The 13,202-nt window shown below is 44.8% G+C and overlaps 1 protein-coding gene across 5 annotated transcripts; it reads right to left on the bottom strand.

Moving 5' to 3' along the window:
- Window positions 1-68: 68 nt before the first annotated feature.
- Window positions 69-12,546, bottom strand: LOC105695269 (gonadotropin-releasing hormone II receptor). 5 transcript variants are annotated; one of them, XM_012416685.1, is made up of 12 exons: window positions 12,272-12,546; window positions 11,885-11,912; window positions 11,378-11,438; window positions 9,458-9,581; window positions 4,133-4,406; window positions 3,903-4,051; window positions 3,688-3,793; window positions 3,415-3,622; window positions 3,206-3,329; window positions 2,903-3,035; window positions 1,053-1,271; window positions 69-202 (listed from the first exon to the last, which is right to left on the bottom strand). In XM_012416685.1, exons 5-12 carry the CDS (start codon window positions 4,382-4,384, stop codon window positions 152-154), a joined length of 1,242 nt encoding a protein of 413 aa, XP_012272108.1. In that variant the 5' UTR covers window positions 4,385-4,406; window positions 9,458-9,581; window positions 11,378-11,438; window positions 11,885-11,912; window positions 12,272-12,546; the 3' UTR covers window positions 69-151. The 5 variants fall into 5 exon arrangements, with proteins under 5 accessions (XP_012272108.1, XP_012272106.1, XP_012272105.1 ...); XM_012416683.1 differs by lacking the exon at window positions 11,378-11,438 and having other exon boundaries at window positions 11,885-12,546; XM_012416682.1 differs by lacking the exons at window positions 9,458-9,581; window positions 11,378-11,438 and having other exon boundaries at window positions 11,885-12,546.
- Between the last annotated feature and the right edge of the window lie 656 nt (window positions 12,547-13,202).

Raw genomic sequence — 13,202 nt, 5'->3', positions numbered from 1 at the left:
CCTCGAGGTCCGTCTTTTTCCCGGCATCTTTTACCGTGGATTCGAGGTCTTCGAAAAATTGCATCGAGCGCTGACAAATTGATGCAACTTCCGGTCCCCGCCTTGCTACACCCTCGGCACCTCGAATAGCGGTTCCGAGGCGTTTCGAGCCTTAATCGTGAGGCTTGGAGTTCGTCTTCTCGTCGATCGTCACGTCCGGCATCTGAAAACGTCACCTGTCTTACGGTTCCCTTGGACATCCTCTCGAGAAAGTTATAGAAAAAAGAAAATTATCTGGGCTCAAAATCAAAGCCCTAGTAATCGTATGTCGGCCATTTTTAATCGATGACGCCAGGCGAGAAAATCGCATAAAATTCCCAGCTGGTATTTTTCTGGGAAACAAATTACATTTTCCAGCAAAAGCACTGGGAAAAACTGTGTATCCACGAAATGAGTCAGTTTTTTGCGAATCATGGACTAGGAAATGAAACATCGAATTTTGAAAATGGACCTCCCAAAGCTAGGGACAATCCCAAGGTCCGATAATTACAAAGTAAACTCAATATCATCGTAAACACGGACAGTCCGACGCATTTTATCCATCCACTGACTATTTCGGCAATAAGCCTACGAAAATATAAATAGTCCGAATTTCATAGAATTTCCTCACTACCGGCGTCATTAATTAAAAATGGCCGACTCATGGTAACAAGGAGCTTAATTGATATGAAAGTGGCGTCAAAGGGGTCTCGCTTATGAAACTTTTCTCCTAACAGGGTGTACCGAATCTTTTGAAATTTCCCGACACTCATAAAATTGTACCTTTTATTAAGTCGCTTTCATAAAGAATTTTTTTTATTTCTATATAAAAACATTATAAGATCGTTTTCTGGGCCTCGATATTTACGTGATAAAATGTCAAACGGTTCGGTACATCCAGTTCGGAGAAAAATTTCTTAAACGATTGACTCTTTTTCGACGCCGCTTTCACGTCGCTTTAATGAGAAAACCCAGGAACCCGACTTTCACGTGCTTTGGATTATTTCAGGAAACTCTGATTAATTCCTGCTCACCTTGATCGCCACGACGTCCGTAACATCTTCATGGGTGTTGAAGTTCCTGAAGACACTCTGATCCTCGAGGCCGAGGAACCGCGAGGGCCGCTCGGAACCGGAACCCGACCCAGAAGCGGAACCGTTCCGCGCCTTTCGCCAAGACACCCGGCAAACTACTTCCCCGGCGGTGGTGCCTTTTTTCGCGAACGACGCTACTCTTTGCGACGCCGACATTCCCTGCACATAATATCATACACCATGCAATTCGGAGTGTATGCGACCGCGCCTCCGCCCTCTAAGAACACCCCTCGCCTCCCCTTTCGAGAATTTTTCGACACATTTCTTGACAAGTCGAATTTATTAAAGCTCATCCCTACAGTGTCGCCATCTTGGACCTCCACAGCAGATAATTCCGGTCTGGTTAATCCATCGGTTAGTTATACGGATGAAGGGAAAAAGTGACTACCAGCGCTCGGGATAATAAATACACGGTCAATTAGATGAGAAACAATTTAAAGGCGATATCTTTACAGTTTCTCCCGCGTACAGGCGTGTGGCTGGTAGAGACATTAAATAGCGATTAAAGTAACGCATACTACATGCGGCCATTGGCGCGCACTTGGCGCGCCATTCTACTTGGTACTCCGCCTCTTCGTGTCACTAACTCTATATACACCTAGAACTACTCCCTACACTACCTGTCATTTTTCCGACTAGATATTCGACAAGGTTCCAAGCCCTCGACAACTTCGCGGCTTGCCTAATCGTGTACTTCTGCTCAGGGTGCCCCGTGTAAAAAAGAAAATAAAAAGAAAAGAGTTGCGTCGTTTAAATTATATGTATATATTTCTTTCATCCAAGACCCGTAAACCGATCATAACTACTCCGTCATTAGTTAGCCCTTGCATATGTACGCCCTCGCCAGTACTCGAATTTGTGTATTAATTCCAAGAGCGACGAATTACAGAAGTCGGAAGTCGATTCCGAGCTACGGGGAGAATCGGAGGCCGAAATCGTCGCCCCCGCCGTATAATTTGGTACTCTACGATTGCGGAATCGAATTTAGCGGCCGACAGGGCGTTTTTTTATCGAGTGTCGATCCACGGTGCGGCATCGTCATGCGACCGTCGTCGATTTCCACTCCATGGGCAAATTCGGCCCCCACTTCCCCCAGGGTGGAAAATTAACGAGTCCCGAATCCCGGAAATGTCCTGATGGTCAAATCCCATTCCCGGAACGTCCATTTCCGGCTCCATCAGTCGAGGAGTTTTACCGACAAAGATGGCGGCGTGAGCCGCGTTTCCACGGTGGGTGCCCTGGCCAGTGCCTACAAGGAAATTACAGATTCGACCGTTTCCTCGGGGTGATGTGAGACCTGATAAGGAGATTTACAGAGCCCCACAATCCTACTTAACGTACACTCTCTCCGTTAACAAAGCTTGATGTTTCTCTTTGGAGCATCCTCGCAGGAAATTATCTTCCTCTATTTTAAAGACCGCCAAATTGCGAGCTCCTGCAAATCTCCTGACAGGCGTCGCGTCACCCTCCGAGCTCGAAACTGTTTCTCTGATGACATTCTGATGAATAAAAATGATGTTCCCGTTTCCCCCAGACTTTTTCCTGAGCAGGTCGCATCGGAGATTTACTTGCATGCAAAGTGCAACCGTATCGAATTCACTCGAAGCTTCCCGTATTATTGCCAAATCCATATAAATTACTTGCCAGGATTTTCCTTCCTCTATGAATAACTGCAAAATTGCTAAGAGGGATAGATGAGACCGTTAAAAAAAAAGCAAAACAAAAAACAAATACGATAATCGAGTTCGCAGCTTCGAGTGTGCAAGGTACGAGGAGATGCAGTTACTCACCTTTTTCCCTCTGCGAATATTGAAGGCTCCATAAACGATCGGATTCATGCAGGAATTCGTACAAGCAAAGAGGAAGAGCCCTTTTTGAATCCGCTGATCCACCCTTTTTGCCGAATCGCGATCGATCCAGTACCTGAAGGCAACGAGTAGACGTCAAATTAATTGATATCTCGATTTCTTTTTCAATTAACACCGAGACGTATGAAAGAAATATGGCCGTCAATTTTCCATCGATCTGTTTATCTCTCTGAATAAATCCCCCGATCGAGTACCCCCGACTGTAAAATAGTGTAATATAATTACCAGAGACTCATGACGTAGTAGGGTGTCCAGCAGACGAAGAAGACGACCACGATGATGATCGTCATCTTCAGGGTACGTATCCTGGCTCGCTCCAGAAATCCCAGGGACGAGCGCCGTATCCTGTCTACAATTAATAATTAATAATCAATAATTAATAATGCATTAAAAAGGATATCGAGTTGGTCTAAAATGTTTGAAAAAAATCCTACCGGCGTCCGATTCTTGAGATTTCCTGTAAATCTCTGCCAGGATGCTGGAGTACGTGTAGATGATAACGATTAGAGGAAACGCGTACATCGTTACCATCCCAAATAACGAGTAAGTCAGCTCGTGCGTGTAACTTGGAAAGGTGTTGTAGGTGACGCATTGTTCGTACCAGGTGAAGTTTGGATGAGTCTCCACGTGGAACACCAGCATCTGAACAGATGATATAGATACCTCGTGTACCAAGTTCCAATCGTCACAAGGACGAGAGCTCTTACCTGCGGCATCGAGCAAACTACCGAACACCCCCAAGCCCCAGTGAGCATAAGTTTTCCCCGTCGATTAATGTCCGTCAATTGCAGAGGCTTCAAGATGGCGTAATACCTGCAATTTTCCAAGGTTTCCTCAAGGTAGAGCAAGATACACTTTGAGAACTCGTTTTTCCGAACAACTTTTCGAGGCAAATATCGAGGAAAAGGTGGAAACCTTGTACCTGTCGATACTGATGCAGACCAGGACAAAGGACGACAGATATAGGCCGAACATCCTGAAGAAAGACATGATGCGACACATCGCGTCTCCAGCCTTCCAGGAGACAGTCGCAGCCCAGCCGATTTCCAGGGGCATCATCAGGAAAGTAACCTTATTCAAAGTATCGATCAATCGCGCTGATAAAATGGGAAACGCTTTCAGGAAACGCGGTCGCCGCGTGATTACTCTTACCAGGAGGTCCGCAATAGCAAGATGCAACAGCATAGAGTTGATCCTGGTCCTGGCAGAGCGCTTCCTTTTCAATATGAGGAAGAGCACGGTGGAGTTGCCGATCGCCGATACGACCATCAATACACTGTACGTGACAATGCTGACCACATGGCCCTCATTGAATCGCATATCGATTGGGAGTTCGAGTTCGGAGTGATTGGTCGCCATGATTGCAAGTGGTCCTTGCACCGCCTCGATTTTATGCGCCTCCATGGCGATGCTTCAACATGGGCCCCTGGAATCAAGTAAAAATGTCGGAATTTGTCGTCAAAAGGTCCTTAGGCGTCTAGGAAAAATCCAAGAGAAATTGCTGTGGCGAAGGGAACTCCCCTAGACCTCTCACACGAGAGGAGCGGTTCTCCCCTACCTGTACCTGTGTACAAATCGACGTTGTCACCACGTCCCGATGACGCGTGTGAAACGAAACGTATGGACGGGGTACAATTTCCCTCCCCGACCCGGGGGAAACGCACGTGCCGGGGAAAATTCATGAGACCCGTCGCGAAGGGTGGCTCGCGACAATTCCTCGACTCGAGATAAAGTTCCGGCCAGGCCGAAGGTCCGAGGTCTCCGTAGGTGGCCTCGCGGCCAATATTTCACCCGATGTTATATCGACCTACAGGCGGAAACTGGTGATCCCTCGCCTGCCAAGGAGTCTCCCAGGCAGGAATTTCGCGATATCTTCTCTAGGTCGCAATTACGAATCCCTACTTGTCACCCGACTTCGTGCTCGAAACTACTTGAAAGCCAAATTCGAGATTCCGCCGTGGAATTCCTCGCCAAATTTCTCGACAAACGACTCAAAGTGCACGAAGCCGCCCTCCAATATTTCAGTCGATTTTATGTCGACTTATAGGTGGAAACTTGTGATTCCTCACCTACCAAGAGTCTTCCAGGAATTTCGTGATACCCTCCTTAGATCGGAATTGCATATACCAGGACCCCCCTAGAAATGGCAGAACTTAAGATTTCACCTTGGAATTTCTCGGCAAATTTCTTGGTAGACGACTTAAAGTACACGAGGCCGCCCGCCGCTTCGAGATTTCAATTTGTGATCTCGATTTCAATCGTAAATGTTTATAAGACCGGTGTTTACGTGCGAATTGGACGCGTAGGTTAACCTGCCCCGAAATCCGGACGCGTCGGGCTTAATTTAAAAGGACCCTTTCACAATGCTCCAATATGCTTTGCTAGGAATTCCAACTATTCGCCTTCCTCGAATTCCAAACGATAAATTGGAAAAATCGAACCATTTGAAACTGATTCATTTATACTGGAATGAATGACTGATACCGTTGATTGACGATTTCACATGTGCAGCCTTTCGATAAGAGAATTTATAAAGGGCCATTAGAGTCCTCGGGTACAGATAACATTTTCTTGGGAAAAGAAGGGATTCTCAGAAAGAATTTCTTTCCATATACTCGCCAGGACATGAGACATGAAAAGTGAAAAAAGAAGATAAAGGGTAACACGCCATTGGACAAGAATTGGACGGAGCAATTTTTCTGGCTGGCTCTCTTGCCTGGAAATTCGCTGAATATATCAATTCCCAGTATTCAATCAGGAAAACTTCTAACATATGTTTCCTCCTTCAAGATTTGAGTTCGCGGAAATTTCAACGATCCTAAAGGCTCCCTTTCAGGGAGAACTTTCCGGGGCGGGCCTGGTGAATTCAAGCGAAAGCCTTCAAATCATAAATTAAATTTGTCGCACATTTTCGAGAATCAGATGGATTGGCTTGATTAAAAAGGAATTAGTTCCGGTAATCCTTCGTGGAATTTATTTCGACGGTGAATGGTTAATCGATAATAGTTCTCCGGTACCCTTGAAAATTTATCCAAACGTTATCGAGGAATTTAACATGGTAAACGCAGGTCATAAATAGATCAAAGCAGGATATTTTTGAACAATACTTCCAAGCAATTAATTACACCGGTTCACTAACATGAACCAGTTTAATTAATTTCTGGTAGTACCCACTATAGACGAATGTAATACGCTCTGTCCATATCTAGTTGAATAATACACCGAGCCAATCGGATCATTCGGCGATCCGACTGAATAATTCAGCGACTCGAGAAAATCCCGTGCACAATGCGTCTCCTTTTCATCTAGGCGTTAAAATAAGTAATCTTCACGCGGTTTGGCGTCGATTTCGAGCCCTTTCAGAGCGAATCGTCGTAAATAAAAATACAGCGTCACAAAGTCGAAGCCGATCGATCTTCCTCGCCCACCAAAAATAACGCCGAGTGACAGATAAAGTTAGATTTTGCCGATACGAAGAAAACGCCACGATTGGCAGTCCCACCGGTGAAATGCAATTATACAAGCATTTTGACTTTTGGACCGGCACGCAGGTGATAGGCGCCGGTATCGGGTTGTCAAGATTCAATTTTTCGAGAATTTTTAGCAAACAGAGTAAAAGCAACTCGTGACTTTTGTACTTATCGTCTGGCACCATGATTGAAAGTTCGCGGATAAATTATCGTTCTTTTTTGGCGGCGAATTTTTCCTAGATAATAAGGAGATAATGGCATTCTGAAGCAGACCTACCGGAAAGGCGGGAAAAAGTAATCAGGAACATCAGAGAATATAGTATTAATTAACGTGCGGCACATTCTGTTGCATAAAAAAAAGAAATAATCAACTTTGGAACATTTACAAATTGGCCCGTGAATTTGTTCTTCCGGAACAACAAGATGAAATGATACCTCTGGGCAATAATGGGGATTCTTAAAGTTTCTTTCACTATACCTGACGGAAGAGGCTGCAAGTTAGGTGGACCGTCGATTCACATAATCGCGAGGAATTCCGCGAAGTGCACTTTGCGAATCTCACAGGTGGTTTATCAATCACTGTTTACTAGACAATATCACGAGGTAAGTTTCTCCGGATCGATAAACGGTAACAGGGTTAGAATCGAATTAATCGATCTACCGGTAAACGAATCACCCTCGATTAGTCCTAGTCTTGAAATTTCCTCTCGTCTCGAGTTTCCATTACAGAGGGAGAGAGAGAGAGAAAGAGAAAGAGAGACCTGCTTCTCGAGCGATTAGATACTTGGCTTGCTCTGGCCTCTGTCGGTAGTTATCACTTATCGCGAAGGTCGCTTCAATTCATCGACCTATTAATCTAAGCGGATATAATTAAACGCTACAAAATCATTAACATAAACGAAAACAAGTAATCGTCGGAGCGGACATCTTCCTGAAATCGCCGAATGTCAGGGACTTTCCAAGAGCTTCGACTCGAAAAGAACTCTCGACTGTGCGAAATCTTCCCATGATTTGATTCCCCACTCTTGACATCGATCCTCGATATCTAACTCGGCCGATTGGATTTATTTAAGAATCTAAACTAAGGGCGAATAGGAATTATTTCCTCGGAAGTGGTGAATAATTCAGCGAAGGAGGCAGGTTGCTCGTTAAATGGAGGTCGTTTACTTCATCCCTTACTCGGTTGGGAAAGGAGTTAGGGAACGACTTGGTCGGAAGAGAGTCGCGGACCGATACTGAAACGCCAGCATCAACCTACGGAGCAACCAACCTACTGTAAGAACGGCGCCAGCGCAATCCGCGAATCAACTTTCGGATTATTATGCTCCGCACCCTCTCGCTCCTGCCTAGACACTTCCCGACATCGTCCATTGGCTCGCACCTTCGAGTTCGCCATGTTCTCCCGCTCTCGCAAAAATACCCCTCTCATAAATCTCATGCACCTTCTTTCGTTCTTCACTCATTAAATCATGAATTTTAATGCTCGAAACCACGTGGAAATCAGACGGAAATCGGGAGCTGAAATCACTGGAAATCATTGCATATCACCGAAACATTGTCGCCACTTTTTCAGGCCGAGCGTCATTTGTTACCGAATCATATTGACTATACCGATAAATCCCGGATTTAGGAGTACCATGGAAACGTAGTCTTAATAAATTAAAAAATGATTTTTTTTCCTAATATCAGAAACCACTCCCTGAAACTATGGAGAATTCGAGGTGCAATCATTATTTTAACGACGAGGAGGTTGTTTGCAGTCGTTTAACGAGCATCGGGGGTAAATATATATATATACAATAATACATGGTAGATACTTTGAGAGAGCAGGGTGCATTAAGAGTGCATTTTTAGAGAGCAGGGTGAATCGAGGGTGCACGAAAACCCAACGTGCCGGCGATCGGAAAGTCGAGCTTACAGCTGCGCTACAGATCGGCGGTAAAAATCGTACAAATCTTTCCGTACGGGCTGAAATCATTTAGCGGAATCGTTTTCTCTATTAGTCTATGCGCATGAGGTCGGCGCGCATGCGACCACTCGTGCCAACTTTGGTCTCGAAGTGCAAAGTACATAGAGCGCGCGAAAACAGTCGAGCGTACGAGAACATATACGCCGGATAGCATATATACGTCTCCACCTTCTTCTTCGCCGATAAGTAAACGTTTTCCCGAGGCCGATACAAAACGAGTCACTCGAAATAATGAATAACCTAACATCAAGAAGCCAAGACCCTTCCCTGGGTTTTCAGCTTCCCTATCAGGACACCGTACCCCCCGTACTTGACAAATGCATCTCCTTTCCCGACCAATAAATCTGCGCTAAAAATCTCCCCAACCCCTAGAGCGACTTTCCAGCTTCCACACATTATAACAAAACACAGAACACCCTACCTACCCTGAGAGAAAGAATTCACCGAACTAAAGAAATACTTTGTTAAATCGAATCTGACTCAAATCAACTCAAATAAGTTGCCAATTCCGACAAAATGTTGTATTCAATTTATTTGACTTTATCCTGAATCAAACAATAATTCTTTTAATTGATAAAATATTTCTTTCGTTCGACATTTTTTTTTTCTCATCGTATACTCTATGCTAATATTACTAAGAGAGAAAGTTGGAAGTTTAGAGACGAATACAGATGTTAAATAAATCATAAAAGAAAAATACGAAACGGACCGGGAAACGCTGGAATAATAGGTATTTATGATTTTAGCAACCCAAGTCAATAAAAGACCCACCATGCAAATTGACTGACAGCAGAACCTGCGAAACCGTATTAAAAATATAAAAAGGAAGGCGTCGGAAATAACGCACCGTTGACCGATAATTGTAGTACGCCATCGTTTCCACCTTTCTATAATTCTTCATTGAACGCATTGAATCGATAAAAAATAATTGAGCACGAAGAACTAGACACCCTTCGTCGAGAGGTAGTAAACTCGAAACTTTACACATATATATCGATACGTACGTATAAATATTTACTATATTATTCACATATTTACCCGCTAAACTTTCCTACAGCTTCTCGTGCAGCAGCTGCATCTGCAGCAAAACTCGGCCTTTAAAAAGCTCGTATCTCATCGCCCTATTTCCCTCGGCAGTTTCTTCCGCTCCTTATCCGAGCACCTGCCGCACCGAGAAAGAAAGGTTTCCGCGATATATCGAAAAGTAAACGTTGACCAAGAAGAAAAGTACTTAAAAGTCTGGGCGATATATCGAAGAAAAACGAAAGCGTCGATCGAGATGAAAAGGAGCGAAAAGTCTCCGCGGTATATCGAAAAGAAAATGTCGACTCGAAGGAAGATCGACTGGACCGAGGGATTCTATTCGCAGCCAACCACCCTTGAAACCGTTCGTCGAACAACTGTCCATCCGCGGATCATCCCTCGTGCACCAATTGATCTTCTCGGGCCAATTAGGACCGGAAACGCCAAACGCGGCCGATTCTCTGAACCGCCAAGCCGCTATTAAGGTCTCTGTTAACGCTCGAATTAACGTGGGCTCCAGTAATCCCGAAAGCCGGGACCCGTGAAAGTCGATATTCGATGTCGCACTAGTCGGCAGACGATAAACAGAGGACGGCATAATAGGGTTGGAATCGAGTCAAATGGCGCGGGAAGATCGAGTCTGTCCGATAGCTCCAAGGTCCCGCGATAACAAGGATCGCGATAAGAAGGCGCGCTCGTTACCGACGGAGCCACCACAGGTTGCAGTCTCTAATTGTTCCCCCCCTTGTAAAACGACGATGGTTACTGCGACGAATTTCCATGACTTTGAGAGGAGAGAGAAAGAGGGCTAAGCAAAATTCGACATAAAAAAAGAAAGAACATATAACATGAATATAGAGGCTATAAGGAAGGTCTTGACCCCCATGAAATTTCAATGTTTTAAAAATTTTTTTTAGAGACGTTTTAAAAATTCTTGGAAAAGAAATGGAATTTCATGGGCGTCAGGACCTTTCTTATGGTCTCCAAATTCACGTTGAAAAGTTTCAAACGATTCAGTACACCCATTTAGGAGAAAAGCTTCATGAACGGTCGACCTCTCAGATGCCACTTTCATATCCCCTTAAGACCTTCGCCGATATCTAAGATAAAGTTAAACATAACGATAAGAACTGGTTAATGTGGCAACAAATTGTAGGAAATTTAATATGGCGTCGATGTCAATTTGGCTGGCCAATTCTTACCGTTACGCAAAGTATCTACAAACACCTTTTCTTCGCCACACAAAGCACTTGATGAAGCAAATGTGCGTAGATGCACACAATCGCATAAGTAAATTGAATTCTAGAAGCATTTGCTGCGCGTTTATTTGCGCCTTTGGCATGCGGTCTGACTAAAAAACGGCGATTTTACTGCGTCGAATTTTCCTATCATTGAGAGGCAAGGACAGCGGCGGAGAACTTGAAAATAAAGAACAGACGAAAAAAATCAAAGATTATCTAATTTTGCAGGTTATCTCACGGTTTAACAGTTAAATATTTACGGTCCGACTCCCAATTTATATCTCTCTTAGATTTGCTTTTTCCTCGAGATCTCTACGGGTTCGAGAAAAATTATCGTGAAATTAAATGAGAATCTTCACCTCGGTTCTTCCCTTTCGTTCTCGAAAGCGTACTCTACTCTACTCTATCTCCAAATACGAGTACCTCTGGAAACTCTATACCCTCTGAGGTGGAAATCCTTGACTTTTGAAAAACTTCGTAGTGGGTATAAAAAAATCTGCTGAAAATGCGGGAGTTAAAATCCACTTGACTGACCAAAAGTTTCCTTTACTACTGCACCTGCCCCACGGCTGACTCGACCCATACGTGCATCACTTCTTTACTCCTGCCTCGTGTAAATCACATCCGAAGCTAAGAAAGCAATTTATGAAATGAATCCCTCTCACCTCGAACAAGCAGAAATTAAAAGTCTTACCCCGATCTATCAAAATTCCACCGGATAAGAATTGGACCCGATAAAATCGACCACCTCGTTTCTGAAATTTCGAAGAAATTGCTCCTTGATTTCCAGGACGACACACTGAAATTCCAATTACATTGCAATCGGCTCGGAAGGTCAAATAATAAAATGGTTGACTAGGTGAAAATTACAAGGAGGGTAAACCGAGTGTCGGTACACGTACATCGTGAGGAGGGTTTCTACTTTCACACGAGAGAAATATCATCCCGAGACTAATGGCTATCGGATTAACGACTGCACGAAGTCATATCGAAATTCGAGGCGATGCAGCGGGAGGAGACGAGGAGGATGCTTTCCATCGATTTTGGCGTACCTTTCGCAACCTAAGACACCGAAGACATGCACGATTTAGCCCCGTAAAATGCGTGCCTTCGCAACGGGCCGCGATAACGCGATAATAATTATAGTATTATTATAACAAGCCGCGATAGAAAGGAATTAAAGTAGCGCCCCGCTACTTACGATTCGATTATTCCGGTTCAGCAGTGGCCTGTAAACAGTGGATCGCGCCGATTAACCGAGGGACAGGAACAACTCCGTCGGTTTTACCCAATCTCCGCGAATTGACCTTACGGCATCACCGAAGGAATTATCTTGTTGCGTCTAGCAATCGCTGCATTCAAAAAAAGACAAGACAAGGAAATCCCGCCGACCGATTTCGAACGGTTTAAGAAATCTGAATCATATCGCGATAAACTGCAAAAAGACGGGGGGGCCGGTGCAATCTCTCCAATACCAATCTACAGAGCAGCGCGATTAAAGTCCCGATTCCCCGAAATTTGGCCGATCGTTATCGAGCCGTTATCACTGGTATCCAAGGACCAGGTGTCGATGCACTCCGAAGCGAACCTTCAGTTCATCTTTCGAGTAGAATGACGAGTCCTTTTGCGGCTGTTCGAACTTGTGCGCGTTGATAACGATTCCCTTAGAGTTATCGCTTTCGGATCCGCGACTCCTGGACCGCGAGAAGACTCGACCGTAGAGCCGGGCATCTATCCGAGCCAGTTTCTCGAGAAGACCTCTCGATATCGCCTCTCGGGGTGATTTCTTCGAAGAAACTCGATAAGGTAGATACCCAGATCCGCGGGAGCACCGTCACCGGATCGAGAGAGCCAATTAAACGGGCGGAGATCGGCAAGAGACTGCAGATTCCTCTCCATTATACGCTGGCGAACACTTAGCCTAACACCGGAGGTCAAGTGTCAACTGGCCACTGATAACCACACATGTTTACCGCAACGATACGCCCCGCAAGTCCGTGAGGTCAAACGTGCGAAACATTTAACGTCGATCGACTCTGCACCTTGTCACCGTGACACGAACCCCAATCAAAGTCGCCCCCACGACGATCGGACGTTCCCTCAATTCTTTTTTTTTTTTTTCCGTACCCGACACCTACCTTCTACTTACAACTACTAAATTATCCTGGGAAGTGCGTTTCCCTTAAGATGCAAAGACACGGTCGCAACCCTCCCGGAAAGGGGGAGAAAATTCGAGCGATTTCTTTTCCCTTAAAATATTTATCCGTTCACGTAGAGAACGCGACACGTGGGTCGATCGTAAGATTTGACACGTATATTGGATTACTCATCGCTGTCATTCACGCTCTTGTTTTTTACGTTCAATTCTCAACATCATCACTTAACCGATTGACCTTGCTCCTAATAACGTTGTTTCGTTTAGCAACATACGATCCTGCCCAAAGCGACCCGAGAACGTGTGAAAGCATTCCCTGTTTGGCGTATTTTACAGAAACCACCATGCATAATACCTCCCCATA

Source organism: Orussus abietinus, unplaced genomic scaffold (genome assembly GCF_000612105.2).
Source record: "Orussus abietinus isolate OABI.00-Male unplaced genomic scaffold, Oabi_2.0 scaffold212, whole genome shotgun sequence".
In the NCBI taxonomy this organism is placed as follows: Eukaryota; Metazoa; Arthropoda; class Insecta; order Hymenoptera; family Orussidae; genus Orussus; species Orussus abietinus.
The sequence above is the reverse complement of the archived record's forward strand: the minus strand, read 5'-3'. Positions and strand labels throughout refer to the sequence as shown.